The 27,905-nt window shown below is 41.6% G+C and overlaps 1 protein-coding gene across 4 annotated transcripts; it reads right to left on the bottom strand.

Moving 5' to 3' along the window:
- On the bottom strand, window positions 1–27,639 carry elmod2 (ELMO/CED-12 domain containing 2). Of its 4 annotated transcripts, XR_015081367.1 has the most exons (10): window positions 21,739–22,169; window positions 21,138–21,285; window positions 17,892–17,920; window positions 16,509–16,606; window positions 7,029–7,158; window positions 6,187–6,320; window positions 4,632–4,700; window positions 3,620–3,753; window positions 2,603–2,745; window positions 1,682–1,758 (listed from the first exon to the last, which is right to left on the bottom strand). XR_015081367.1 is itself a non-coding variant. In XM_086008908.1 (9 exons), exons 2-9 carry the CDS (start codon window positions 21,280–21,282, stop codon window positions 1,607–1,609), a joined length of 891 nt encoding a protein of 296 aa, XP_085865034.1. In that variant the 5' UTR covers window positions 21,283–21,285; window positions 27,505–27,639; the 3' UTR covers window positions 1–1,606. The 4 variants fall into 4 exon arrangements, 3 of the variants coding, with proteins under 3 accessions (XP_085865034.1, XP_085865024.1, XP_085865016.1); XM_086008908.1 differs by lacking the exons at window positions 2,603–2,745; window positions 21,739–22,169 and adding an exon at window positions 27,505–27,639 and having other exon boundaries at window positions 1–1,758; XM_086008898.1 differs by lacking the exons at window positions 2,603–2,745; window positions 21,739–22,169 and adding an exon at window positions 27,509–27,639 and having other exon boundaries at window positions 1–1,758.
- Between the last annotated feature and the right edge of the window lie 266 nt (window positions 27,640–27,905).

The following is a 27,905-nucleotide window of genomic DNA, read 5'->3' as shown; positions in this document are numbered from 1 at the left end:
TTGTTGCAGTTAAACTATTTATTTGAGCAAAAGTTCATAAAATAAAGCTCCACCCCCCCATCCGTTATATGGAAAGCCATCCGTAGAAATCTATATAAACTTCAAATATCATAGCATCTTTTTCTGGAAAGAAGCATTTCATCCAACAAACATCAACAATGTTCAGGTACAAATGTTTTATCCAGAATAATCACACCAGTAATAAATATAAAACGTTCCACTGGCGATCATACACTAAAAGAATTCTCAAAGCAGGAATGGTGCATGGAAAAACAACACTTACTGCTACCTTCCTGAGTGTGATGAGGCTCAAAATCACAAGATGGTGTACATTTTTCCTTGCACCTCTTCAAATACTGTACTGACAATAATACTCATTAGAATTTTCCCATAATCAGTCATTATTTAAAAATAATTTTCAATGTTTTTTCTTGGTAGACTTTGTTTTTCATTGTGGAAGATGATGGTGGGAGGCATTACAATGCACTTGGTAGTACCAGCTAGTTTACACTTCACACGTGTCAAAAGCACTCAAATATGAAAGGTGCATACCTCAAGAGGCCCTCCGCTTAATTGTACAAGCAAGATTGTCAACAATTTGAACTCGGTCATAAACTCCGTGTAATTGACAGACTAGGATGTCCTTATGGAAAGATTAGTTTGTAATGTAATCACTATAAATTTATCTGCAATCAATAATCTATTTATATAACACACTACAAGGATTTTTTTTTAAAACATGTCCAAGAGTCAGACTATTAAATAAATAAATCAATTGCTACTTTAGAACTTTTTTGGCATTACTGTAGTCAGATTAAAACAGATTATTGCTGGAAAATTTAGTTTTACATCACACACAGACATTAACCCTTCGAAGATGTTAGATACATGGAACATCCTGGTGAGGTCTACCATGCCACCAAGAACTATTTTCCTCCAACTCCATGATGTATTTTAGCATGAATAATAGACTCATGGAAGTAGTTTCCACAACAGTAATCGCAATTTAAAGTTCAGATGACAGGTATAGCTAAACCACGCACGCTTTTTTCTCACAGTTGGGGAGATTACAGCATTGGAATTACTTCCAAGTAGCCCTATTCACTACTTCACTGCAGTAGATTAAAAGTCACTGAGTGACAATTCAAAAACAAATTCTGCTTTAAACTTTGTAGAGGGGTTTATGAAACTGTGTGTATTAGCATCAACAATAACAAAAAGACAAACTGTAATGAAACATTTTTAAAGGAATGAATTCTCAAGTTATGTCACATGCTGCGCTCCAAAAGGAAAACTGAACATCTCAAATCAAATCTAAATACATTTCAATGGTTCCTTCAATAACGAAGTACCATTTCAATATCTGCATTATGGATATTCTAAATAAATTATCCACATTTATGCCATCAAACACAAGGCAACCTGAAACAATTGTGATGGTATATTTATATTGAAAATGGACCCATCCTGAATGTCAGTCATATAATGTTAATAGGTTCCTATTTACAAGCAAGAAATCCACTGAAAGATCACAGATCCACTGCATAATCTCATTTCTTCCAATTAATCCCAAGTGCTACTTCATCGGTTTCATGCATTTTACTGTCTATTTATTGAAGTTCAGGGTAAACACTGTGTTGGGATCTTGTAACATCTCTTTTATCCTTTCATGAAATTGCTCTCTGTAGTGGTTGAATTCCATGATGCTGGATGGTGCCTCCTTGAACCAGAACTGGTCAAACTCATACATCAGGTAACCTAAAACAAGATGGAAACTATTATTCATAAAGACTGGCTACCTCACATAATGCTTCTTTTCCACCCTGTCCATTTACTAGTACTTAAAAATCCACTTGTACTCACTTGCATGTCAAACTGAATGCCTATAGTAACCTGCCTAGGTGTACAATCCTCTGTTGCTATGGTTAAAATATCCAGCTGTGGAATCTGCACTCAGCATTTGAAATCCAAGAGGACAGATTAAGTCAAAGAATGGTTTAAGAAAACATTTGTAGACTTAAAAAAATATACACACGACTTAGTCACTGGGAAGAGGAAAAATTCAATTTTGAGCCTGTCACCAGATTACAACAGCAACAACTTGCATTTATATAGTGCCTTTAACATAGTAAAATGTCCAAAGGCGCTTCATACTGGAAAGTGTCAGAAGCAAACAGTGTTTCAAATCCCTACACGGTTTGTATCATTTTTGGAATGCATAAAAATCAACCCATATATACAACATTTAAGTAAAATCTCTGGTCCAATATGATCTCCAAAATAGTTGTAGCAATGGTATTAGAATGTATATTCCTAAATATTTCCAAGTAACACTTTCGCCTATATTTAAGAGATATAAACAAAACTACCCACCGATTTCAGTTATGAATGTATGAACGACTATCAAATAATGCTTATGCAAATACTGCACATTCTATAATAAGCAATAAAAAGCCATTAGATAAATAGCAATGGTCAAAACAGCAGATAGCTAAACAGCAGTAGCGAAAACTTTCATTTATAGCAATGCTAAAGTTAGTGATTCATCTGCAATACTCTTATGTTGCTTCTGCTGTAATTTAAAAAAATACTAGATGCTCACTTCAGCTGTAGTGAAGGACTGTAGAATGGCAGGTGTCCTGAAGGGAAGTACTTCATCAGTGAATCTGCCTACCCAAAGTTCTTTAGTATAGAACATATTTTAAACTTTCATGGAGACCAGTTATTGCAATATCATTGCAGATTCTGAACAATGAGAAAAAATAAACTTTTATGTCTAACAAACTGTCTAAATTTGGTTAAGCTAACCTACATTTTTGACAACATAGCAACTTATTAGTGTACAGAGTGAGACACAGCAGTCACAGAAAGGCATCTTTAATCACATCTGGAAATATAGCCACTTAAAATGCTGCATTTCATAAAGAAAATCAAAATAAAGTGTGTAATTTGCAGACTTGAGCTCTCTTTCTCCCCCCCCCCCCAAAAGTTATTTAGTCACCCAAATATTGTCAAAAATGGAGTGGGTCACTTTTTGAAAAACGCATGGTTTGCTGACATTAGATGGTTTAATTTAAGCCTATGCAGTTCACTGCTGTTCCCACCATGGATTTCTCCCTGCAATTTCCTATGCAGTAAGTTAGCAATCTCAGTTGTGTGATTTTATGAAAATGATCCAGATCAAGGTTCGAGTGAGTTAACCATACTAGTAATGAAGAAAATCCAATGTCTAATGTCAGATCATGCAAAATTACATAATAATATGGGGTCAGAAAGTGCAAATTACAAGAATGTCCCTTTGGAAAACAAAAATATTCAGTTATTCATCTGCCACTAAGGTGTGTAGTGAGGTATCAAAAACATGATCCATTTGGCAAACACAGTCAATCTAAAACTGGGATATGCTGCAACAGTCAGATACATTACTATTGCTAGAAATGAACTATTTTCATGTGGCTGTATTAAATTAACACGGGATATTTTAATTTTGAACAGTTTACACCAAATTGGAGATTATAGAGATGGGTATCTGTGCAAATAGTCACAGTAACATTGCAGCAAACAAAATATATTCTGCACTGGTGAGAAGTTGTGGAAAGAAACATTTTAAAGCACTTACAATAAAACTGATGGAAATGATGTAACTGAGGAACTCCAGAAACCAGGTTGTAGAAATGAGGCTTCAGCAAGCCACTCTTCAGCATACTATAAGCCATTTCAGTGAGATTTATTCCAACTATAGCATAGGAATATCTGGAATTGGGAACACATCATAAAATAGCTTTAGCTGTCAAACGAATTTAAATATCATGACTACATTCTGATGCTCAGAAAAGGAAAATATTTTTAATTTATTAAATAAACTTAGTTTATTGCAGATTCAATATGCAACTATAATACAAATTACTTTCTGTACAAAGTAAGAATTGAATAAGGCCATTTTCTACCCATTAAGAGGTTTTTAATCTTAGTTTTATTAGCATATTTCCTATGCATTGGCAACTTATTTCAGGTCTCCACTCACCCTGAGCGGCTCTGGTTATATTCATTGGCTGATAAAATAATTTAAGATCCATTTTTCCAAAGTCTAGTAAAAGCAGTTGAATTATTCTGTTGTTTTTGTCTATGTAATTAACCAATTCAATCACAATAAATGGAAGTACCATTGCCAGACACCTTGAATGTGACTGCATCATACCCAGTTTACAAATTCAGTGATATTTTTACAGCATGAATCCACACCCAAAATTTGATGGCCATCAAATGACTAGTCTGGAAGTTGTAATTGTGAGATTTCATTCTTTTCCTTCTTAAAAAAAAGTGCCCAACCTGGCTTTCATTTAAAAGATACTGAAAAGAATGATTTCGTAAAGTCATGTGTACTTTTAGAATAGTGAGATATTTATGGTAGAAAAATCACAAACTCTGCCAACAGCTCAGTTAAGGCTATTGTAAGAAATCAGTGCTGCTAGTTGTCATTTCAGATAATATTTGGATTGAATTTCCTCACTTATTTTGAAAGTGAGATTTTAAACAGGCCTCAAAAGGAGCCACCATGCCCAAGTTAAGTGCCCAAATATTTTTGCTAACCCTTTCTTTGTAAAATGAGTGAGATGGAGTCTTTCACTTACCCTATTTTGGGGTGATTTGAATGTGAAAGAGTCTGGCGAGCTGCTTCTGTGTAGTGTTTCCCAAAGAACCTAAAAGGGTTTTAATCATAGCAAGTTAAAAATCACACATGCCATTCAGTGTCAAAATCTGACACAATTTGGCTTTTCTTCTTCCTTCTATGAAGCAAAGTGCCCTGTGCATCACCAGAGTTAGCACAGGGAAAAATCAACTGTAGCTCATTTTTGACAGCAGAACAACACATGTGAAATCTTGTTTCCCCAGGTGTATCAAAGGCAATCAATGTACCAGGACTTTTTAAAAATAAATATACAGGAGGCTAAATAATTCTAACAATAAGAATTATACCACTTACATCTCTCAAACAGAACATCTACCTTACCATCAAAGGATATTTCCATCAGCTCAGTAGGAGCTTCACTGGGAACCCCACCACCCCCCCCCTGCCAAAAAAGGAATCTCAGCTAATCAAGTCTTTTGCCACTAAATTAAATTGATTAAAATGTTAATATAGTCTAAATTAACACATCAATTCATGCAAAAACCTTCTGGTTTTTTTTTTTTTTTAAAACACACAAGCCCTGATTTTAACTCTGAAAACGAGTGTGGCATTGGGGGAGTGGGGTGGGATGAGCAACAAGCTTGCACAGCTGCCCCAGCAAGAGGCCTGGGCCATTTTAACCCCCAGGTATCATTACCATTTTCCAGGAAGTCTCCTGCCTGATTACAGCGGGCATGACTGAGGAAGCCAGCAGGAGGGATCGGCATTTCGCACAGCTGGAGACAGCCGCCGGGAACCCACGAGAGCACTCACCCAAGGCAAATGCTCAGGGAAGGAGGAGAGGTTGGGATGGCTTCGCTGTCAGAGGTGGGGCAGTGGGCAGCGGTGGCTCAAGATTTTATTGTGCGGCCCAGAGGAGCACACTATTTCTGGCCCTGGAACCTTCTGATGCCAGCTTTCCCGGGTGTGATCGGCACTATGCGCAGCTTGCGTGGCCCAGTTTTGAAATAGCATTAGGGTCTGAATGACACCATCGGTCCCAGCTGTTGAATATTTGAGGCCCTCGCATGCTTGTGATGGAAGTCTCGCACACCTCCCAAAACCTGAGAGTTAAAATAATGGGTGGCGGGAGTGCAGTACCAATAGGGAGGTCTGCACTCTGCCCCTATTTTAACCACACCCGTACTCCCTGTTCTCGTTTGTTGCAGAAGGTTAAAATTGGGGCTATAATCATTGTTTAATTATTAAAGGAAAGATTGAGGACTTTAAACCGAACATATTCTAAGGCATAACAAACACAACAGTCAGAGATCAGATTATTGCTGAAGTGGACAGACTGGTATCAAATAGTTTCTGTTCACTAGGTCCAAAGATTTACTTAGCAGGCCAATTTTTTTTTTAAATAGGTGTAACTGAACACAAGTCTGAACCAGTTAAAAGTTAGAACATCACTTAAAGGCCAGAATGTTTAAGATGTATAGGGTTACTTAACCAGTGTGTTTTAAAGGTTTGGGGCTACTTATATACTATAACTATACAAAGATATGAGGACTTACACTAGATTGTATAACCCCAGCATTCCCATGCCTCTGAAGTCAGTTTTAGGATCATCACCTTGAAAACCAATGTCACCCCATTGCTTGGTGATTCTTGACTCTAGTTGTACATGAGGCATCAGCAAATTCCACAGCTGAAAGTCATGGAAGAAATAAATAAATAGTAAATGTGATAAATCAGTGAACTAGGAAACTGCAACAAAGCAAATCCTTAGTGCAAATTGCAACAAAGAAAAATGCAGGGCTTTAAACAGAATAGTTTGTTTCAAGGCTGATTGGAACTGTTCTGTCGCAACCCATAACCAGAGAGTCACACTTATTTGACCCTGGGCTGCTCAATCACACCAGGACAAACCAAGCTTTATCCAGTTTGTGCAACTCCTGAATTTTTGGATAATTTTTAATAAAATTACCACTTTTCATCCAAGAGGAAGATTTTTTTTTGTTCACAAGTGGAAAGAAAGCTTGAAGATACAAATGGCATTCACCTTTAAGAACGCACTCACAAAATAACTGAGCCATGCTTCTCTTTAAACCTCATTTCAAAGGGGTGCTCATCAGCGCATTCCTAGCAAAAACCTGGGAAATGATACCACCCTTTATTTGCACCCATTGGAATAATTTTTGGGGCAGTGCACAATATAGCCCTTGCACATAAAAAGTCAATCTCAGCAAGCAAAATGCAAGTTCTTTTCTTTCAGCAAAAACAGGAGAGAAGTAGGTAACTTATTATGAGTGACATATCCTTTATCTTCTCAAAAGAAATCCCTAAATATTGCAGTCTTGCAAGACAAGGTTGCCTGGGTAAATAGTGAGACTGAAAATAAGTAAGAAAAACATACCTTTATTAGCATATCTTCATGTTGCTTGTTTGAAGAGTCAAATGGCTGCTTCCGTAGGTTTTCTACATCAACAAAGAGTTTTTTAAAGCCGGAGATTTGAAGCAAGCAAATCTGTAAACTTAACTTGAACCTAAGAAAAAAAGTACATCAATAAAGGAACTTGTCGGCCTTTTTTAAATTCCATTTTACAACAAACAACTTGTATTTATATAGCGCCTTTAACGTAGTAAAATGTCACAAGGCACTGTACAGGAGTATTTTAAGACAAAAAATTTGACAAGACCTCTTATCCCAGCGATCCAACTAATTGCGCAACTGGATTTAAAAGAGAATCAGTTGCATTGATCTTTTTATAATGTAAAATGATTACAACGTGGATTTTATTGGTTGCTGCAGTGCAGTGTGTCAAAAACACGAAGTGTTATTTGCTATATTATAATATACTTTAACTCAAGGTCAAAATATTTTGCTACAAACTGAATTAGATTTAATTTTCTTATTTACTCTTTTTGATCTCCTTGTTTTAATAACTATGACAGAATTTAGAGGATAGGGAGACAATCTTGCTGAGATCGACAGATTTTTGTTAGGTAAGAGCATCAATGGATATCAAGGGTGAGTAAATGAAGTTAAGATACAGATCAACCATGATCTAATCATAGAATGGTTACAGCACAGGAGGCGGCCATTCGGCCCATCGAGTCCGTGCCATCTCTCTGCAAGAGCACTTCAGCTCGTCTCACTCCCCTGCCCTTTCCCCGTAGCCCTGCAAAATGTTTTCCTTCAGGTACTTACTCAATTCCCTTTTGAAAGCCATGATTGAGTCTGCTTCCACCACACTTTCAGGCAGTGCATTCCAGATCCTAACCACTTGCTGCGTAAAAAAGTTTTTCCTCATGTCGCCTTTGGTTCTTTTACCACTCACCTTAAATCTGTGTCCTCTGGTTCTCGACCCTTTCGCCAATGGGAACAGTTTCTCTCTATCTGCTCTGTCCAGGCCCCTCATGATTTTGAGCACCTCTATCAAATCTCCTCTCAACCTTCTCTGCTCTAAGGAGAACAACCGCAGCTTCTCCAGTCTATCCACGTAACTGAAGTCCCTCATCCCTGGAATCATTCTCGTAAATCTTTTCTGCACCCTCTCGAAGGCCTTTACATCCTTCCTAAAGTGCAGTACTCAGAATTGGACACAATACTCCAGTTGAGGCTGAACCAGTGTTTTACAGGAAACTTTGGTTTAACCAGAGGTTGTATGTCCGGAAACCTCGCTCTACCGGCAAAATTCACCCCCCGAAAACAGTAATGTTGCCGGTTCCGAGTCCGAGTCTCCAACGGTTGCCGAGTTAGTCAGTGGGGGTAGTTCTACAAACTGCCACTACTCGGCCTCTTGGCACCAGCGGAAGTCGGAACACCTCAGAAACCCTGCATCAGGAGTCTCGCTCTCCCATGCTGCCGGTAGCCTCTTCTGATCTGCCATTTTTTGGGGTTCCAGTACAGTACTGTGTCTCCAACGCTGCTGCAACTCATTGGACTGCATTATGGATATCCCAAAAGTTGATCCAACCAAAAGGAAGAGAGTGGTGTTAACTTTAAAACAGAAAATTGATTTATGCAAACGACTAGAAATAGGAGCGAAGCATATGCACATTATGAAAGAATTCAAAATCGGTTCGTCAACAATGTACATCAAAGCACAGAAGGATAAGCTGCTCAAGTTTTATGCAAGCTCGGAGACATCTAAGAGTGTAGAGAAACGGCGCACGCTTTGTAAGCCTAAGCTTGAAGAGCTGGATACCGTGCTTTATGAGTGGTTCGCTCTGAAGCATTCAGAGGGTGTTCCGATTTCCAGACCCATGCTAATCGAAAAAGCGAAGGATTTTTACGCAAAGATGGAGCTCACTGACAAGTGTGCTTTCTCTGATGGATGGCTATCGTGCTTCAAGGCACGGCATGGGATATGACGACTCGATGTTTGCGGGGAGAAGAAATCAGCTGATCACGACGCCGCAGAAGAATACTGCGATTATTTCAATCGGATTGTGCAGCAACATGATTTGTCGCCAGCACAGCTATACAATGCCGATGAAACTGGCTTATTTTGGAGATTTTTGCCAGAATCAACACTTGCTGGGACTAGTGAGGCTAATGCTTCAGGTTACAAGAAAAATAAAGATCGTGTAACCGTGCTAACATGTGCGAACGCTGCTGGATCACACCGGGTTAAACGTCTCATCATTGGGAAGTATAAAAATCCCCGTGCATTTAAAAATGTGAGGCACTTACCTGTTGAGTGCAAAGCTCAAGCAAATGCTTGGATGGATAAGGAAATCTTTTCAAATTGGTTCCATCATACTTTTGCTCCATCTGTGAGGGAACATTTCCGTAGAATAAGGAAACCTGAAGATAGCAAATGCATTTTATTGCTGGATAATTGTAGAGCCCATCCGCATGAATCAGAGTTGGTTTCTGGAAATATTTTCACCATTTATTTGCCACCAAATGTAACTTCTCTCATACAACCCATGAACCAGGGCGTTATCCAAAATCTCAAGTGTCATTACAAGAAAGACATCCTACGTAGACTGATAAGCCAAGATGACAATACAGGTGTTCAGGCATTTCAGAAGGAATACAATCTTAAAGATGCCATCTTTAATGTTGCATGTTCCTGGAAATTGGTGAAAGGTCACACTTTGAGACAAGCCTGGTCCAAATTGTGGCCTTCTGTAATGTTTGCTGAAGGTTCTTCTGCAGAGGAGGAATTTCATGGGTTCAATCTTCGTCTGCGGAAGACTGCAGTAATGGAAATGGCTGACATGGTGAAAGATGTAGGCCCAGCAAACCCTCTACATCGCCTCAGTGAAAGTGATATTGAGCAGTGGGTTGATGCAGATAGAGAAGTTGCTGTTGTGCATTTGCTAAGTGATGATGAAATAATGGAGACTGTTTTGAATCCAAAGAAAGAAAAGGAAAGTGTGATGGAAAATGAAGACGATGAGATTTCTGAAGTGAACAAGATTTCTTGGGCTAAAGCTGCAGATCTTGCTTCATTCATGAAATTTGCTGAAAGCCGTTCTTGCTATTCTGCCCAAGAAGTTATGCAGCTCCATATTCTGCAGTCTACCTTTCTACAAAGGCAGCAAGAGTCCACTAAGCAAGCAGACATCCGGGACATGTTTAAGAAAGCTTCCAAAAAAGAGTTGGAGCAGTGGAAGTGCCTGAACAATCTGTTGAAGTGCATGATCCTGATGAACCAGTTGGCTTGGAATAAGTGTACAGTCAACCACCATACAGTACTTTATACTGTACAGTAGTCGATTTAGTGCACCGCACAGTCGTTTATAAGTTTTGTTTTACTGTTAAGTTATGGATTGCCATCAACTGGCAGTACTGTACTTAATCAAGCATCTTTCACCATCCATTTAACACAACATTCTGTAGGTGAGTACCCAATTACTGTATATTGCACATTTCTTGATTTTTAAATTTTTCTTAGTTAAAAACAGCCTGGGTAGATAATCCGCTCACCACTCTGGAACTTTTGATAGATCGGTATCACGCCGGTCCCAGATATCAGAACTTTTCCTGTATAAAGGTTCATTATAACTTCCTTGCTTTTGTACTTTATGCCTCGATTTATGAAGCCCAGGATGCCGTATGCTTTTTTAATTGCTTTCTCAGCCTGCCCTGTAACCTTTAACGACTTGTGCACATATACCCCCAGGTGTCTCTGTTCATGCACCCCCTTCAGGATTGTACTTTAGTTTATACTACCTCTCCTCGTTCTTCCTACCAAAATGCATCACTTCACACTTTTCTGCGTTAAACTTCATCTGTCAAGTGTCTGCCCATTTCACCCAGCCTGTCTATGACTTCTTGAAGTCTATCACTATCCACTATACTTCCAAGTTTTGTGTCATTTGCAAATTTTGAAATTGTGTCCTGTACACCCAAGTCATTAATATATATCAAGAAAAGCAGTGGTCCTAGTACCGACCCCTGGGGAACACAACTGTATACTTTCCTCTAGTCTGAAAAACAACTGTTCACCACTACTCGGTTTCCTGTCACTTAGCCAATTTTGTATCCATGCAGCCAGTGTCCCTTTTATTTCATGGGCTTCAACTTTGCTGGCAAGCCTATTATGTGGCACTTTATCAAATGCCTTCTGGAAGTCCATATACACCATATCAACAGCATTGCCCTCATCAACCCTCTCTGTTACCTCATCAAAAAACTCGATCAAGTTAGTTACACACGATTTGCCTTCAACAAATCTGTGCTGGCTTTCCTTAATTAATCCGCACTTGTCCAAGTGATTGTTAATTTTGTCCCTGACTATCGTTCCTAAAAGCTTCCCCACTACTGAGGTTAAACTGACTGGCCTGTAGTTGCTGAGTTTATCCTTGCACCCTTTTTTGAACAAGGGTGTAACAGTTGCAATTTTCCAGTCCTCTGGCACCACCTCCGTATCCAAGGAGGATTGGAAGATTATGGCCAGTACCTCCGCAATTTCCTCCTCAACTTCCCTCAGCATCCCAAGATGCATCCCATCTGGTCCTGGTGACTTATCAACTTTAAATACAGACAGCCTTTCGTACCTCCTCTTTATCAATTTTTATCTCATTCAGTATCTCCACTGCCTCCTTTTTCACTATGATTTTGGCAGCATCTTCTTCCTCGATGAAAACAGATGCAAAGTACTCATTTAGTACCTCAGCCATGCCCTCTGCCTCCATGCATAGGTCTCCTTTTTGGTCCCTAATCGGCCCCACCCCTCCTCTTACTACCCATTTACTATTTATACGCCTATAGAAGACTTTTGAATTCCCTTTTATGTTAGCTGCCAATCTATTCATACTTTCTCTTTGCCCCTCTTATTTTCTTTTTCACTTTCCCTCTGAACTTTCTATATTCAGCCTGATTTTCACTTGTATTCTCAACCTGACATCTGTTATACATGCTCTTTTTCTGCTTCATCTTGCTCTCTATCTCTTTCGCCATCCACGGATCTCTTGCTTTAGTTGCCCTACCTTTCCCCCTCGTGGGAATGTACCTCAACTGTAGCCAAACCATCTCTTCTTTAAAGGCGATTAATTGCTTTAAAATTAATTAATTAATCAATTACAGTTTTGCCTGCCAATCTTTGATTCCATTCTCAACCCAATGAAATTTTCCTTTCTCCAATTAATTATTTTTACTCGAGATTGCTCAGTCTTTTTCCATAGCTAATCTAAACCTTATGATACTATGATCACTGTTTCCCAAATGTTCCCTTACTGACATTTGCTCCAATGGATCCACCTCATTCCACAGATCCAGCAATGCCTCGTTCCTCATTGGGCCAGAAACGTACTGATCAAGAAAGTTCTCCTGATCACACTTCAGAAATTCTTCCCCCTCTCTGCCCTTTACACTATTACTATCCCATGCGATATTAGGATAACCGAAGTCTCCTATTATCACTACTCTATAGTTCGTGTTCCTCTCTGTAATTTCCCTGAAAATTTGCTCCTCTATCTTTCCCACTAGTTGGTGGCCTATAGAATACACCTAGTAGTGTAATGGCACCTCTATTGTTTCTGAACTCTAAGCAAATAGATTCTGTCCATGACCCCTCCAGGACATCCTCTCTCCAACACAAACATTCTCCTTAACCAATTCTGCCATCCCACCTCCTTTCTTTCCTTCCCCATCTTTCCTGAACACCTTATATTCAGGAATATTTAAAACCCAATCCTGCCCTTTTTTGAGCCAGGTCTCCGTTATCGCCAGGTACAATGGTGGAACAGGCTTGAGGGACTGAATGGTCTAGTTCTGTTCTTATGTTTCAAGCTTCTTACAAGAGTAGCTGAAAGTGACATAGGAACAGCAGGAGGTCATTCAGGCCCTCGAGCCTCTTCCATCATTCAATTAGATTACAGCTGATCTGTATCTTAACTCCATTTACCCAGCCTAACAAAAATCTATTAATCTCAATTTTGAAATTTTCAATTGACCTAGCTTTTTGGTGGCATGAGTTCCAGATTTCCGCTAGACTTTGTGTGACGAAGTGCTTTCTGACATCCCCCCCTGAACTGACTAGCTCTGATTTTAAGGTTGTGCCCCCTTGTTCTGGACTCTCCCACCAGAGGAAATAGTTTCTCTCCATCGACCCGATCAAATCCTTTAATCATCTTAAAAACCTCAATTAGGTCACCCCTTAAGCCTCTATACTCAAGGGAATACAAGCCTAGTCTATGCAACCTGTCCTTATAATTTAACTCTTTTAGCCCCAGCATCATTCTGGTGAATCTGCGCTGCACCCCCTCCAAGGCCAGTATATCCTTCCTGAGGTGCGGTGCCCAGACTGAAGACAGACAGGGGTCTAACCCGAGCTTTATATAACTAACATAATTTCCACCCAATTGTATTCCAGCCCCCCCCCCCCCCCTTGAGATAAAAGCCAACATTCTATTCGCCTTTTAATTATTTTTTTAACCTGTCCACTAGCTTTTAGTGATTTCTGTACTTGGACCTCTAAATCTCCCTGCTCCTCCACAGTTCCTAGATTCTTGCCATTTACAAAATACTCTGATCTACATTTCTTAGGTCCAAAGTGGATGACTTCACACTTCCCCACATTAAACTCCATCTCTACAGTTTTGCCCACTCATTTAATCTACTGTGTCAATGTCTTGTTGCAACTTTCTGCTCCAATCCACACTATTTACTGTGTCACCTAACTTAGTGCCGTCAGCAAACTTGGATATACTGTATGACTCTCTATTCCTTCATACCAAGTCATTTATAAATATAGCAAAAAAGCTGAGGCCCCATTACAGATTCCTGAGAGACACCACTAGTCACATCCTGCCAAATTGAGTACATACCCATTATCGCTACTCTGTCTCCTACCTCAACCAATTTCCTACTCATGTCAATAGATTACCTCCTATTCCATGTACTCTCAATTTTGTTAAGAGTCTCTTGTGTGGAATGGCTTCTGGAAGTCCATATAAATAACATCTATAGACACTCCCTTATCTACCAGCTGCGGCACAGTGGGTAGCACACTCACCTCTGAGTCAGAAGGTTGTGGGTTCAAGTCCCACTCCAAGGACTTGAGCACATAAAGCTAGGCTGACACTCCAGTGCAGTACTGAGGGAGTGCTGCACTGTCGGAGGTGCCGTCTTTCGGATGAGACGTTAACCGAGGTCCTGTCTGCCCTCTCAGGTGGACGTAAAAGATCCCATGACACTATTTCAAAGAAGGGCAGGGGAGTTATCCCCGGTGTCCTGGCCAATATTTATCCCTCAACCAACAATTCAAAAACAGATCATCTGGTCATTATCATATTGCTGTTTGTGGGAGCTTGCTGAGCGCAAATTAGCTGCCGCGTTTCCCACGTAACAACAGTGACTCCATTTCAAAAATACTTCATTGACTGAAAAGCACTTTGAGACATCTGGTGGTCGTGAAAGGCGCTATATAAATGCAAGTCTTTCTTTCTTTCTTACCACTTTACCTCTTCAAAAAATTCAACTAGTTTCGTTAAACATGATTTACCCTTTACAAATCCATGTTGGGTGTCCAAATATTTAGTCACTCTGTCCCTAATAACAGATTCTAGTAACTTCCCCACAACAGATGTTAAGACTAACAGGCTTATAATTTCCTAATGACTCACCCTCCAATTCTATCTCTATGTGGAGAAGTCCTTGAGCCTCCTGCCAAAGCTGTGGCTAGGTTGGCAACTCAGCACTGCTAATGTATACTTGCATTCTAATGTTCTATGACACCATACGCCTGCACTTTTTTTCCATCAAATACTATAAGCTGGAGATGATCCCCAAAGTACTGGTGCTCTTTTGTTCTCCACCCACCTGACAAAGAAGAAAGTTATGAGGTGGTACAATAACCATGCACTCCACTGTGTTCATCTGGGTTGTTTAAAATTAGAGTCTAAATTAAAAGTGTGGTTGAGCAGACTGGAGCACGTTAACCACAACAATAGCTGGTTACCACACCAACTGTTAACTTCCTTCATGGTTAAATGAGCAGACACTGGCAGAGCAATGACACTTTAAAACATGCCAACGTTAAGTGCTGCTAAACTTAAAGTGATGGTGAAACTCTTCAGAAAGCATCATGACTCAGGTAAGCAGACATGTTTTGAGAATGTCAGGTGTTGTTATTTCTGGCTTAGGTATGCCAGGATTCACTGAAATGGGGTTCTACTGCATAATGGGAGCATAAATTTACTTTATTCTGATTCAGGTTTCGAGTTAAAATAGCAGCTTTGCAGGTCTTGTGTTGGCCTACATATAAACATTTAACACAATCATAATCTCTGCTTCCTCAGGTGTGATTGAAATGACCGTCAACAGCCCTGTCACTCTTATAATTAAAACAGGTGACAAAGCTTTGAAAATCCATTGGATTACTGCATGATCTGCATTAACATGGCGATTAGATATCACTAAAAGCACTCTGCACATTACATTTAGTTGAATTGGTTCTCTCCATGGCTCATATAATTAAACCATTAAGCAGTTCAGCCATACAGCTTAAGAATATTAATGGTTCAATTGTTGGTGTATACCAAGTTAACTGAACTCGTTGGGGTAATGGTAGGAGCACTACCATTGGCCTCGGTGCTTGTGTTGGCCACATTTCTCATTGTTATCCAGTGAAATGTGCTGCAAAGTGTGCAGTGTTAGGATGTCAGGTGAGCACCAGATCGGATTAGTCTGCAATGCTCTCACAATCAAATGACCTATTGACAAGTCACCATCTAGGTTCACATAAAGAACAGCCACTTGGATAAGTAACAGAGGGTGGTCAGCGTCCATGGAACCGTACCTCAAAGAATCAATGCTTTTGAAAACGGAGGAGGTGGCAGTAAGAAACTGCTGGAAAAAGGAGAGCAATAAAGCTTTGGGAGTAAATGCAGCATATGCTGTGTTGCTGAGCTACAATGTTCGATCCCTGCTGTGTGTTAAGTTAGTCAATCTTTAGTGAGGGCACTACAGTGGGGCTCAGTGTCCTGAGCAAATGAGAAAAACTAAGTCGGGCAGGATTCCCAGCCAGCAACTACTGCTGAAAATGTGCATACAGATGCTGTCTAGGGTCACCTGTGAAGAATGTTCACAGAAAATGCTGAAAATACTCTGCAGGTCAGGCAGCATCTGTGGAGAGAGAAACAGAGTTAACGTTTTTCTCGAAAGGTCACCGACCTGAAACGTTAACTCTGTTTCTCTCTCCACAGATGCCACCTGACCTGCAGAATATTTCCAGCATTTTCTGTTTATATTTCAGGTTTCCAGCATCTGCAGTATGAAGAATTCTCACTTGGTTCAGGCACTGAAGGATATTTAAAAATGATACATGGATCAGCATGATTAGCAAACAGGAAGCACTGAAGAGGTTAAATGGGCAGTAAATGAATTTTGAGCACAAGATTTCATACTGACTTAAGAATATCAACACAAACCTACTTTGGATCTTTCTGGACGGAAACCTTTTTGATCTCCATTATGTCACGAACTCGGTTCTCCACATTCTCCTCACTGACGGTCACTGATGTCTTTAAAACCTAAATGAGAAACAATTAATTAAGACAAACATTATTCAGCATGAAGTTATTATAAATTGCGAATGCCTTTGGGAAACGGACATAAAAAAACTTTTACAAGGCGAGAATATTATGCGCTCAGTGCAGTGCGAAATCAAAAATGTTACTGTATCTGCTTTCTTATTCAATTATTTGTTTCTCCCAAAAAATGGGAATGGTAAACCCCAGCAGAAAAATATTCCTCAGAGGGCCAAAGTACCAGTAAGTTCACTCAAATTCACTCAAAAATTTGGCTCCCTCCTTCACCTTACCTTATTTGCTTAAAGCTAAGATTAATTAATAAACGTACTGGCCTATTGACAGGACTACTCCAACCCCAGGGCCTAGATTGCTAAACTAAGGGATTATGATTACATATACTTTAGAGGGATTAATTTATTTTCCTAAATGTTATCTGTATGATGTATTGAAGTCATTAACTTCACTATTACACTCAGGAGATAAAAAAGTACCCCCCGCCAATGTTCCCTCTGATTTTTTTTTTCGTGGGCGGTCCCTTTAACTGGCTGCACAGCCCATTCAAATGTTCACGCATGCGCGGTTTCGTCCATGTAAATACCGGTGCGCGGCCTGCGCAGGACCTCCAGAGCGCTGTGCGGTCTCGCAGCTTAACAGGAACGTTGCTCCCATGCTCTTCTCCTTACCCCTGCCCTCCTGCTAATGCCATGATTGGGATTTCTGTGCTTGGAATAGCATCTGTCTGTGTATTTTAGTGGTCTGGATTACCTCGAGCTTTATTGCATTCTAGTCACTGGGTTTCATCTTTCTTCCTTCTGCATGCTAGCTGAGCAACTTGTGGATTGGTCTCCCCAAGATTCCAGTTAAGCAGGTCTTTCAGTGCATTTATTTAATGAAGTACATTTGTCTTCACACTGGAATGTGTAGCTCCCATACCAGTTGAAATACTCTGATCATGTTTCAAAACCAGCAGTGTTTTAATTGGTATGGGAGCTACACATTTCAGTGTGAAGACAAACTTTAAAGTTTAGCTTTTGAAATAAAACCAATAAAAGATGGGGGGGGGGGGGTGGGTGAGACCTGCAATACAGAAAAATACTTGGAATGTATCAGGTAACCATAAAGAGAAAGCAATGTTCTCATGATTTCATCATCCAGGTCAGGGACTTTGATGTGAGGCCCAGTTCTATTTGAGGTAGGTTAATTCTACATCAGTAATCAAGAGCAATACAGGACCTGTTTTAACAAACAGATAATGACACAAACACACAAAATTAACCTCACTTACTTCAATTCTGGAGGATTCCAAAGAATATTCTATTTAAAATAAAAAGATAAATTTAGTATTTTGGTTAAATATTTTTTGATATAGTTCAATAGTTTAAAAAACACTTTCAGGAAATATGTTTAAATCAAATATGAATTTGACCAAATAGCAAAACAAGCATAATAAGACAGATACCAAAACTTGCAGAGGCAGACAATTATTCTAATTGTTTCAAAAGATTAAAGTACTTTTCATTTGAAGTTTGTGTTCTTGCTTTTAGCATGAATAGCTACAAATATAGTCCCATGCATTATTTGAAAAGGGATCCAGGGGGGATCTGGATAACTATGAACCAGTCTCACCAGAAACAATTCCACAATTATCAATAACAAGGTTGTGGAGCAATTAGCAAATTATAAACTAATGTGTGGCTGCGGTCAAAAAAAGTTAATGGGATGTTCAGTTGCATAAAGAGAGAAATGGAATATAGATCAATGAAAGTAATCCTGCCACTATATACAGTATTAGTCATACCCAACCTGGAATAGAGTGCGCAGTACTGGAATCCACAGTTGGAAAAGGTACAGAGAAAGCTCACTAAGATGAGAAGGGGGCTAGAGAATAAACATACGAGGGGAGATTCAAAGAACTAGGACTCTTCACACGAGAAAGGAGAAGACTGATTGAGGTTTTGAAATAAATAAGGTTTGGGAATGTAGAGGGTCAGTCAGACTATTTGTATTGGCACAAGACAGAAAAACGAAGGGACAAGTATGAATTAAGAGGTAGATTCAGATGGGATGCATTACTTTATCGAGAGGATTAGCAATTTTCAGAACAGCTTATCGAACAAGGTTGTAGTTTAGCAGGTAAAATTGGACAATGATCTTGGAGAAATATTTTATCGTACACAGCTATAGGACAACATGAAGGCGACCTATATGGACCTGCATTTCAATCTAACTGATTTTCTAGGTTTCTATTTTTTTCTCAAAATTAATATATAGAAACACAGAAGATAGGTGCAGGAGTAGGCCATTCGGCCCCTTGCGCCTGCTCCGCCATTCAATGAGATCATGGCTGATCATCCAAATTCAGTACCCTGTCCCGGCTTTCTCCCCATATCCCTTGATTCCTTTAGCCTTAAGAAATATATCCAACTCCTTCTTGAATATATTTAATGAATTGGCCTCTACTGCCTTCTGTGGTAGAGAATTCCACAGGTTCACTACTCTCTGGGTGAAGAAATTCCTCATTTCTGTTCTAAATGGCTTACCCCTTATCCTTAGACTGTGACCCCTGGTTCTGGACTCTCCGACCATCGGGAACATCCTTCCTGCATCTAGTCTGTCCAGTCTTGTCAGAATTTTATAAGTTTCAATGAGATCCCCTCTCATTCTTCTAAACTCCAGCGAGTATAAGCCCAATCGACCCAATCTCTCCTCATACGTCATTCCTGCCATCCCAGGTATCAGCCTGGTGAATCTTCGCTAAACTCCCTCCATGGCAAGAACATCCTTCCTCAGATAAGGCGACCAAAACTGCACACAATACTCAAGGTGCAGTCTCACCAAGGCCCTGTACAACTGCAGCAAGACATCCTTGTTCTTGTACTCAAACCCTCTCGCTATGAAGGCCAACATGCCATTTGCCTTCTTAACCGCCTGCTGCACCTGTATGCTTACCTTCAGCGACTGGTGCACAAGGACACCCAGGTCTCGTTGCACTTCCCCTTCTCCCAATCTATTGCCATTCAGATAATAATCTGCCTTCCTGTTTGACACCAAAGTGGATAACCTCGCATTTATCCACGTTATATTGCATCTGCCATGCTTCTGCCCAAATCATCCTGGAGTTTCTCGGCATCCTCCTCACAGCACACACGCCCACCCAGCTTTGTGTCATCTGCAAACTTGGAGATATTACATCTTGTTCCCTTGTCTAGATCATTAATATATATTGTGAATAGCTGGGGTCCAAGGACCGATCCCTGCGGTACCCCACTAGTCAGTACCTGCCACTCGGAAAAAGACCCATTTATTCCAACTCTTTGCTTTCTGTCTGCCAACCAGTTCACTATCCAAGTCAATACCTTGCTCCCAATCCCATGTGCCTTAACTTTACACGCTAATCTCTTATGCGGGACCTTATCGAAAGCCTTTTGAAAGTCCAAATACACCACAACCACTGGTTCTCCCTTATCTATTTTACCAGTTACATCCTCAAAAAATTCTAGTAGATTAGTCAAGCACGATTTACCTTTTGTAAATCCATGTTGACTTTGTCCGATCCTGTCACTGTTTTCCAAGTGCTCTGCTATTACATCTTTTATAATGGACTCTAGCATTTTCCCCACTACCGATGTCAGGCTTACCGGTCTGTAATTCCCTGTTTTCTCTCTACCACCTTTTTTGAATAGTGGGGTAACATTAACTACCCTCCAATCCAATGGGTACTGTTCCAGATTCCATCGAATGTTGGAAGATGATTAGCAATGCATCTACTATTTCTAGGGCCACTTCCTTAAGTACCCTAGGATGTAGATTATCAGGCCCTGGGGATTTATCGGCCTTCAATCCCGTCAATTTCCCTACAAATACGGAGGTTATTTGTGTCCTCCTTTGTGAAGACAGAACCAAAATATGTATTTAATTGGTCTGCCATTTCTTTGTTCCCCATTATAAATTCCCCTGATTCTGACTGCAAGGGACCTGCAAGGGATATATTTAGCCTACAAACTATAAAGTTGTTAAATTGTGTATAAAACAAATATATTCGTCAGATTTTATAAATTATTCTATGGTCTAACTACAGCAGATGGTAAATAACATACAATTATTTACACACAGCTTCGTTGCGAGACGGACAGTGTTAGAGAATGAAACCTCTAGAATCAATAACTCAAGCCAAAATATTTTCTATATTCAGTGCTTCATAAATAATGTGGCATAACCGAAGTCATACATCAAATTTAAAATGTCTCAAAACTGATTCAACACAATAAAACTGACACCTGCTCTACTTCCACTCCATAGATTGAAAAGTATGGGAAACTGATACATCTTGATCTTTTGTACATTTGATCTCTAACTATGTTAAATGGCTCACACAAGTCACAGGAGTACCAATTGTTAAGGAGTCCCTGGATGCAAATAGTAAGCCTGGAACATACGGATACCATATTACAACAAGAAAGTGCACCAACTGCATCAGTGGATGGTTTTGCCCTACTCATAAGTTAAGGAACTAGCTTGCGACAACGCTCACCTATTTTCATGGTTTGCTCTGCCCCTTGAACGGTATTAGCACAAATACGCTGTAGTTCACATTTTCCGGTGATCTTCCGTAAAATCCACTTCATCCAAGACCTCAGAAAAGAGCTGTACAGGTAATGCCAAATTAAACCAATCATATTCTGGGGAGAAAAAGAATAAAAATGAACTCTCTAAACACTATTCACACAGCAGGAGGGTGAACCTGTTTTGAGCCTTAGACCCTTCCAAGTAAAAACTATCTAGACCTATCTGAAAATCAATCTTACATATTACTTTCCCAATCAAACTAAAAGCTGCCTCCCAGTTATAGCATCTGAATCACAAACTGCACCGAGCACCAATGGTGGGAATGGATTTGAACTCAAGTCCCAGATGTAAAAAGACACAGTGCTAACCAATTGTCCCACTAATCCCCTTTTTAAAAAATGTACATTTTATTTTCCGTTGTGTAAATTATAATCCCTGCTGTAAAAATGTTTCTCATGAAAACAAGAAACGAAGTAACTAAAAATACCAGTAAATTGCCACCATCCAGCTAAATAGAAATTTTTTAATTTGAACGTGGCCTTTGTTACATTTTGCAATAATAATACCTTTAAATTTGAAGTAGCCACCTTAACGGTAACAAGCATCCACAAGGCTACTGAAACCATTCTAATCTTGAACTCCTCCTGCTGCCAACACACTCTGCACTGTAAACAGGAAGAATGAAACGCGATATCGAAAATTGGTTGTTACACACAATTGTTTGGAAAAAAAGAGCGTAAAATTTTATTTTTGTTCCAACTTGTCCAATCACTAAAATTGGTTTCACCACTCCTCAGGTGGTGAAAAGGAGGAAAAGGAATCAGAATGAATTCCCACTCCTGATCACTCTTGTGACCGCTACTGTAAAGTACATGTGTATCAGACAAGGCCATCTCTGATCACTTCCTTGTATCTCTCATCACTCTCAACCCCTTCTACACTGGAAATAATTCTCCCCCAAGTCACTTACAACTGCACTTTTAAACTCTTAATTGTCTAGCATTTGGCCCTCCATTCACTATGTAATTCTGCAGCTACCGAACTGCTCAATCACACACTCACCTCCACCTTTGATGCACTTGTCCCCAGTAAAACTCTTACTCTCTCCCACCCTGGTCGTTACCCTTGGTACGGCCCCCATTCACCCCCTCAAGTCCAAGGGCTGAAGATTTGAACGCATGTAGAAAACAAATAGTTTAACCATTCATCACTAGATCTGGCTGGACCACATCAAACACCATCAGGCCCTGCTCACCTCTGTCAAAACTGCTCACTACTCTAGGATCATCCTGGAATGCAAAGATAACCCCTGGCTTCTTTCTCCACTACCAACCGTGTCCTTAAACCACTCTCCCCTGCCCACTCCATGCTCACCGCTAACAACGAATCCATTCAGCTGCCTCTGCCACATCCCTCCCTCCCCTTATGTACAAGCCAAGGTTCTCTCCCGCCCTAGCCCTGAATTCACATCTTTTCTCTAGTTTCTCTCCCATCTTTCCTCATACTCTTTCCGAGCTCACTTTGTCCACGAGATCTACCTTCTGCCCTCTTGACCCTATCCCCTTCTTCTCTTAGGCAGTCCCTCGGAACCGAGGATGACTTGCTTCCACACTAGAAATGAGTTCGCAGGTGACTGATGAGTCCAATGTGGGACCTACAGTCTCTGTCACAGGTGGGGCAGATGGTGGTTGAAGAGGCGGGTGGGTGGGGTTCTTGGGTTGACGTGCGCTCCTTCCGCTGTTCGCACTTGGCTTCCGCTTGCTCCCGGCGAAAAGACGTGAGGTGTTCGGCGTCTTCCCGGATGCTTCTCCTGCACTTCTGCAGTCTTGGGCTAGAGATTCCCAGGTGTCGGTGGGGATGTTGCACTTTTTCCAAGGAGGCTGAGGGTGTCCACCTAGAGCTCTGAGTACATGCTTGCTTTGGGAGTCTCGTATCGGGCATGCGGACGATGTGACCCGTCCATCGGAGCTGATCGAGCATGGTCAAAGCTTCGATGCTGGGGATGTTGGCCTAAGCGAGAACACTGACGTTGGTGCGCCTATCCGGCCAATTAATTTGCAGGATCTTGCGGAGGCAGCGTTGGTGGTACCTCTCCAGTGCTTTGAGGTGCCTGCTGTACATGGTCCGTGTCTCTGAAGCATACAGGAGGGCAGGTATCACTACTGCTCTATAGACCATGAGCTTGGTGCTGGGTCTGAGGTCTTGGTCTTCAAATACTCTCTTCCTCAGGCAACCAAAGGCTGTACTGGCACACTGAAGGCGGTGTCGACGTCTGCCCTTGTTGACAGTAGGCTCCCGAGATATGGAAAGTGGTCCACGTTGTCCAAGGCCTCGTCATGGATTTTGATAATCGGGGAGCAGTAGTGTGTGGCGGGGGCAGGTTGGTAGAGGACCTTTGTCTTACGGATGTTTAGTGTAAGGCCTACCTTGTCCACGAGATCTACCTTCTGCTCTCTTGACCCTATCCCCACTAAACTGCTGACCACCCAACTTCCCTTCCTGGCCCCCATGCTAGCAGATATTGTAAACTGTTCCCTGTTCTCAGGTACTGTCCCCCTGTCATTACCACCTCCTCCTCAAACAACATAACTGCCACCCCATCTCCAACCTCTCTTTCCTCAACAAAGTTCCTGAACGCATCGTCACTTCCCAAATTTATGCCCATCCTTCCCACAACTCCACATTTGAAACTCTCCAATCAGGTTTCCGACCCTACCAAAACAGTGAAACAGCCCTAATCAGTCACAAATGACATCCTGTGTGACTGTGACCATGGTGCACGATGCCTTCGCAACCTATCTGGAGCCTTTGACAATTGACAACACCATACTCCTCCATCGTCTCTTCCCTGTTGTTCAGGTGAATGGGACTGCCCTCACTTGGTTCCACTCTTACCTATCCAGTCATAGCCAGAGAATCTCCTGCAATGGCTTCTCGTACTGCTCCCCCCACCCCCACCACCACCAGTTGCCTTTGGAGCTCCCCAATTAAATATTAGGAAGATCGATGCCACTGTCTTCGGCCCCTCACCACAAACTCGATTCCCTGTCCACTGTCTCAGACTGAACATGACTGTTTGCAGCGTCGGCATCCTATTTGACCCTGAGCTGAGCTAGCGGCCCCATATCCTCTCCATCACCTACTTCCACCTTCTTAACATCACCCATCTCCATCCCTGCCTCAGCCCATCTACTGCTGTAAGCCTCATCCATGCTTTTGTTAACTCCAGAATAGACTATCCCAATGCTCTCTTGGCCAGCCTCCCATCTTCAACGCGCCACCCAAAACTCTGCTGCCCGTATCATAACTTGCACCAAGTCCCATTCATTCATCACCCCTGTGCTCGCTGACCTATATTGGCTCCCGGTCCACCAACACATCGATTTAAAAATTCTCATCCTCGTGTTTAAATCCCTCCATGGCCTCGCCCCAACCTATCTCTGTATCCGCCTCTAACCGTATATCCTTCCGAGAACTCTGTGTTCCTCCAACACTGGCCTCTTGTGCATCCCCAACTTCCTTCACCCCACCGTTGGAGGCCGTGTCTTCAGTCATCTCTACCCTAAGCTCTGGAATTCCCTCTCTATACCTCTCGCCTCTCTCTTCCTTTAAGACACTCCTTGAAACCTACCTCTTTTGACCAAGCCTTTAGTCACTTTCTTTGGCTCCATGTCAATTTTTGTTTTGTGAAGCACCTTGGGACATTTTACTACGTTCAAGGTGCTATCTAAATGCAAGTTGTTGTTGTAGACGTAGGCATTGGGCAAGGATAGGATCCGGTCTGGCCGCAATGCCCTTCAGTCAAATGGCCAGCAAATACTCACTGTTCATGAATACACATTATAAAAGGTCACAGATGAGATGTCAGATAACAGCCAGTACCCGTAGACTGTCCCAGATAAAGCCGTGTAATGCTCTGGTCAGGCTGCACCTCAAGTATAGTGTGCAGTTCTAACTGCCTGAGAGACTGTGAAGATGGTGCTGAAAAGGGCAGATTTTAATCCTGACAACTTCCTCACAAGCTATGAGGAAATATTAGATAAGTGGGCTCTTCAACCTCAAAAACAGATGTCTCAGGGGGAACCTCAGAGGTTAAGTATGAAAGGATAAAATAAACCCAGAACAATGCCTTCAGATATGCCAGAGTAGTTACCCATGAAAACACAGATTCAAGGTAATGAACAGCAAATTTAGGACACACATCAGGAGGTACCACCGTACACAGAGTACAATTAAAGTTGAAAAGGCTTCTGGTCATTGAGGCCGTGACACCTAACTCATTTAAGAAACACTAGATGCTGTAATGGGAAGATAGCAGGATTGGTATTCCAGAAGGAAATCAAATGGCCCAAAGGCCTTTCTTTCTCCAGAATTATTTCATGCCATGAGTTAGCACCTTCAGGAAATGAGAGAAAATTGAGGGGGAATAAAATACAATACAGATATGGAACATATCCAATTTAGGAGCAAGAAACCAGTTAGCACCTAGTAACAAGGGGCCAGAACTTCGGGTCCCCACGGGCGAGTACGCGCTGGGTACTCATGCGTAGGCTAACAAAAGTGCCGGTTTCGTGCATGCACTGCGCATGTGCGGGAAACCAGAACTTCTGTTCCCTTAAAGGAAGGGGTTCACAGGTCGAACGCATGCGCCGGAGAGGCAGCGCGTACGCCTGGAACTTCCGGTTTTTTTTGCAACTTTCTCCGGGAGGGTAAGTCTCCAGCAGTTACGCTTCTAAAAAGCAGTTGCAAGGCCTGCTTTTAACAAGGCAAGTGGTGAATTAAGTAAAATTAAAACATTTTTTCCACAGGTTTATTATTTTTAAATACTTTAAAGAAGTGTAAGTTTATTTTTTAGCCCCGTTCTGTAATTAATTTTTTTTTTTTTTTTTAATTTAAATTGTTTAAAAGTTATTTTATGTAATTTATAGTTATTTTAAAAATGTGATTTTTTTTAAAAATTGACATTTTAGTTATGTTTTGGGGCTGAATTGTATTCATAGATTTGACAGCTCTTCCTGTCAAATCTATGAATACAGATTCCCTGCTACCATTGGCTCTCCATGGCCCACGTGATCCCAGGGGACGCTTCGAACTAACTGCGCCCCTGGGATACGCAAGCACGGCGCGCCGGCAGTTGGAGGAGGTCCAGGATCGGAATTCCATGCGGGCCCACAGCACAACGGCCGGCGCACTAGGTAAGTGCAGGTCAGAGGCTTGCACCCGCGGGAAGTCTCCGGCCCGAATTTACTGGGCCAATATGTCTAATCTTTATGGCTACCTTTGTGTAAAATGTGGGGGGGGGTCACAGCCTTTACATAGAAATTGCAACATTAAACACAGGTCATTCAGGCGAACCAGTCCATGTTCTAGTATGAGGATAAACAGGAGCAGTAGTTCTATATTAGTATCGAGTGAAAGGACCAATGATGGTGCTGCTTTAGTCCTTCAGTCCTGTACTAATGGTTGCATTTTGATGAGTTACTATTCAATCATTTTAGGTAGTACAAATTTACAGTTCACACCACAACAAGGAGAAAAGCTGAGTGGTAGAAAAGTAACTGAACACGAAAGCGCCATGTGATGTAGCAGCATATCCCACGTAGCAGCATATCCCACGTAGCTGACTCGGCTCCATACATCACTACATTCACAGCAAAACAAACCAGAGGTTTTGTCCCCATATGTTATGCACCATTTAAATTTAATTTAATCTCTGTAGTTTAAAAAGAAACTCACAGAACTTCTGAAATACAGTCCTTGGAATCATATTACAACACCAGAGAGCTATTGAATGTGAGTTACAAATGAAAAGGTGTCTCGCTAGTGAATGGGTAAGAGTTTTCAGGAGTTAAGTAAGCTTCCGGGCCAGTCTGTCCATCCTTCTGTAACATAAACCTGCAGTGACAGTAAACTAGATGTGTTGTTTTCCGATGTAATGAACGAGATTATCTCAGGAATAGGCTGACAATCAAAACACATTAAGAAATGAACACTTTACAACAGTTAGTTTGAAAAAAAAAAGCAAAAGCCATTAGCGAGGGCAGGCGGAAGCAAGAACAGCTACCGATGCACGGGTTTCAGTTGGCCAGTGCCAGCAAACACCCGTTTTTGGGGATATGCCGACAATGCAGGAAGCCAAGGCTGAAGCGAGTGATTTGCACAAACACTCCCCATGACGGGTGCAAACAGCGGGCGGGCGAGAGGCGCAACAAGTGCTCGGCTCCCTCTGCTCAACTCTCCAAAAAAAAACTCCGGAGGCCGAGAGTCGGACCCACTGCCGCCGGCGGGAATGCGACAGGTTCCTCTCGCTCACTCGGGGGCCGCTCTCTTACTCACAAGGCGGCGGCGGCTCCGGTCAACTTTCTCGGCCGCTCACGGCTTCTCTGCAACGAACCGCCGTCACCAGGCCAACAGCTCCCGGAAGCGCGTCATCGCGGCCGCCGACTTCACTGCTCGAGGCCGGAGGAAGGGGGCGAGCGCGCGACACTGGCGAGGCGGGGCCTGGGGCCGGGGGCGGGGCCTGGGACCGAGGGAGGGCCTGGATTGGAGGAGCTGCCTGTCAGAGGGCAGCACTGTGGACAGGCCCACCCTCCTCACCCTTTGCACATAAGGGTGTGTGTGTGCCTGTATTGTATGTATCTATATATAAAATAATAACTAGCTGGAGTGCCCGGTGGTGCCGAGGGTTTTTTGAGGGCATGTTGTTGTTGGAACAGAGAGAGAGAGATAGAGA

The sequence above is a fragment of the Somniosus microcephalus genome, chromosome 2 (assembly GCF_052327205.1).
Source record: "Somniosus microcephalus isolate GS21.2 chromosome 2, FLI_Smic_1.0, whole genome shotgun sequence".
NCBI lineage: Eukaryota > Metazoa > Chordata > Chondrichthyes > Squaliformes > Somniosidae > Somniosus > Somniosus microcephalus.
The sequence above is the reverse complement of the archived record's forward strand: the minus strand, read 5'-3'. Positions and strand labels throughout refer to the sequence as shown.

Coding starts and splice junctions, on each gene's coding strand:
- elmod2 (XM_086008890.1), bottom strand. CDS start 21,798: ATGGTTTCAGTAGCCTTGTGGATGCTTGTTACCGTTAAGGTGGCTACT. Junction 6,321..7,028: donor ATGAAGATATGCTAATAAAG/GTATGTTTTTCT, acceptor CATGACTTTCAG/CTGTGGAATTTGCTGATGCC. Junction 3,754..4,631: donor TCAAATCACCCCAAAATAGG/GTAAGTGAAAGA, acceptor TCCCAATTCCAG/ATATTCCTATGCTATAGTTG.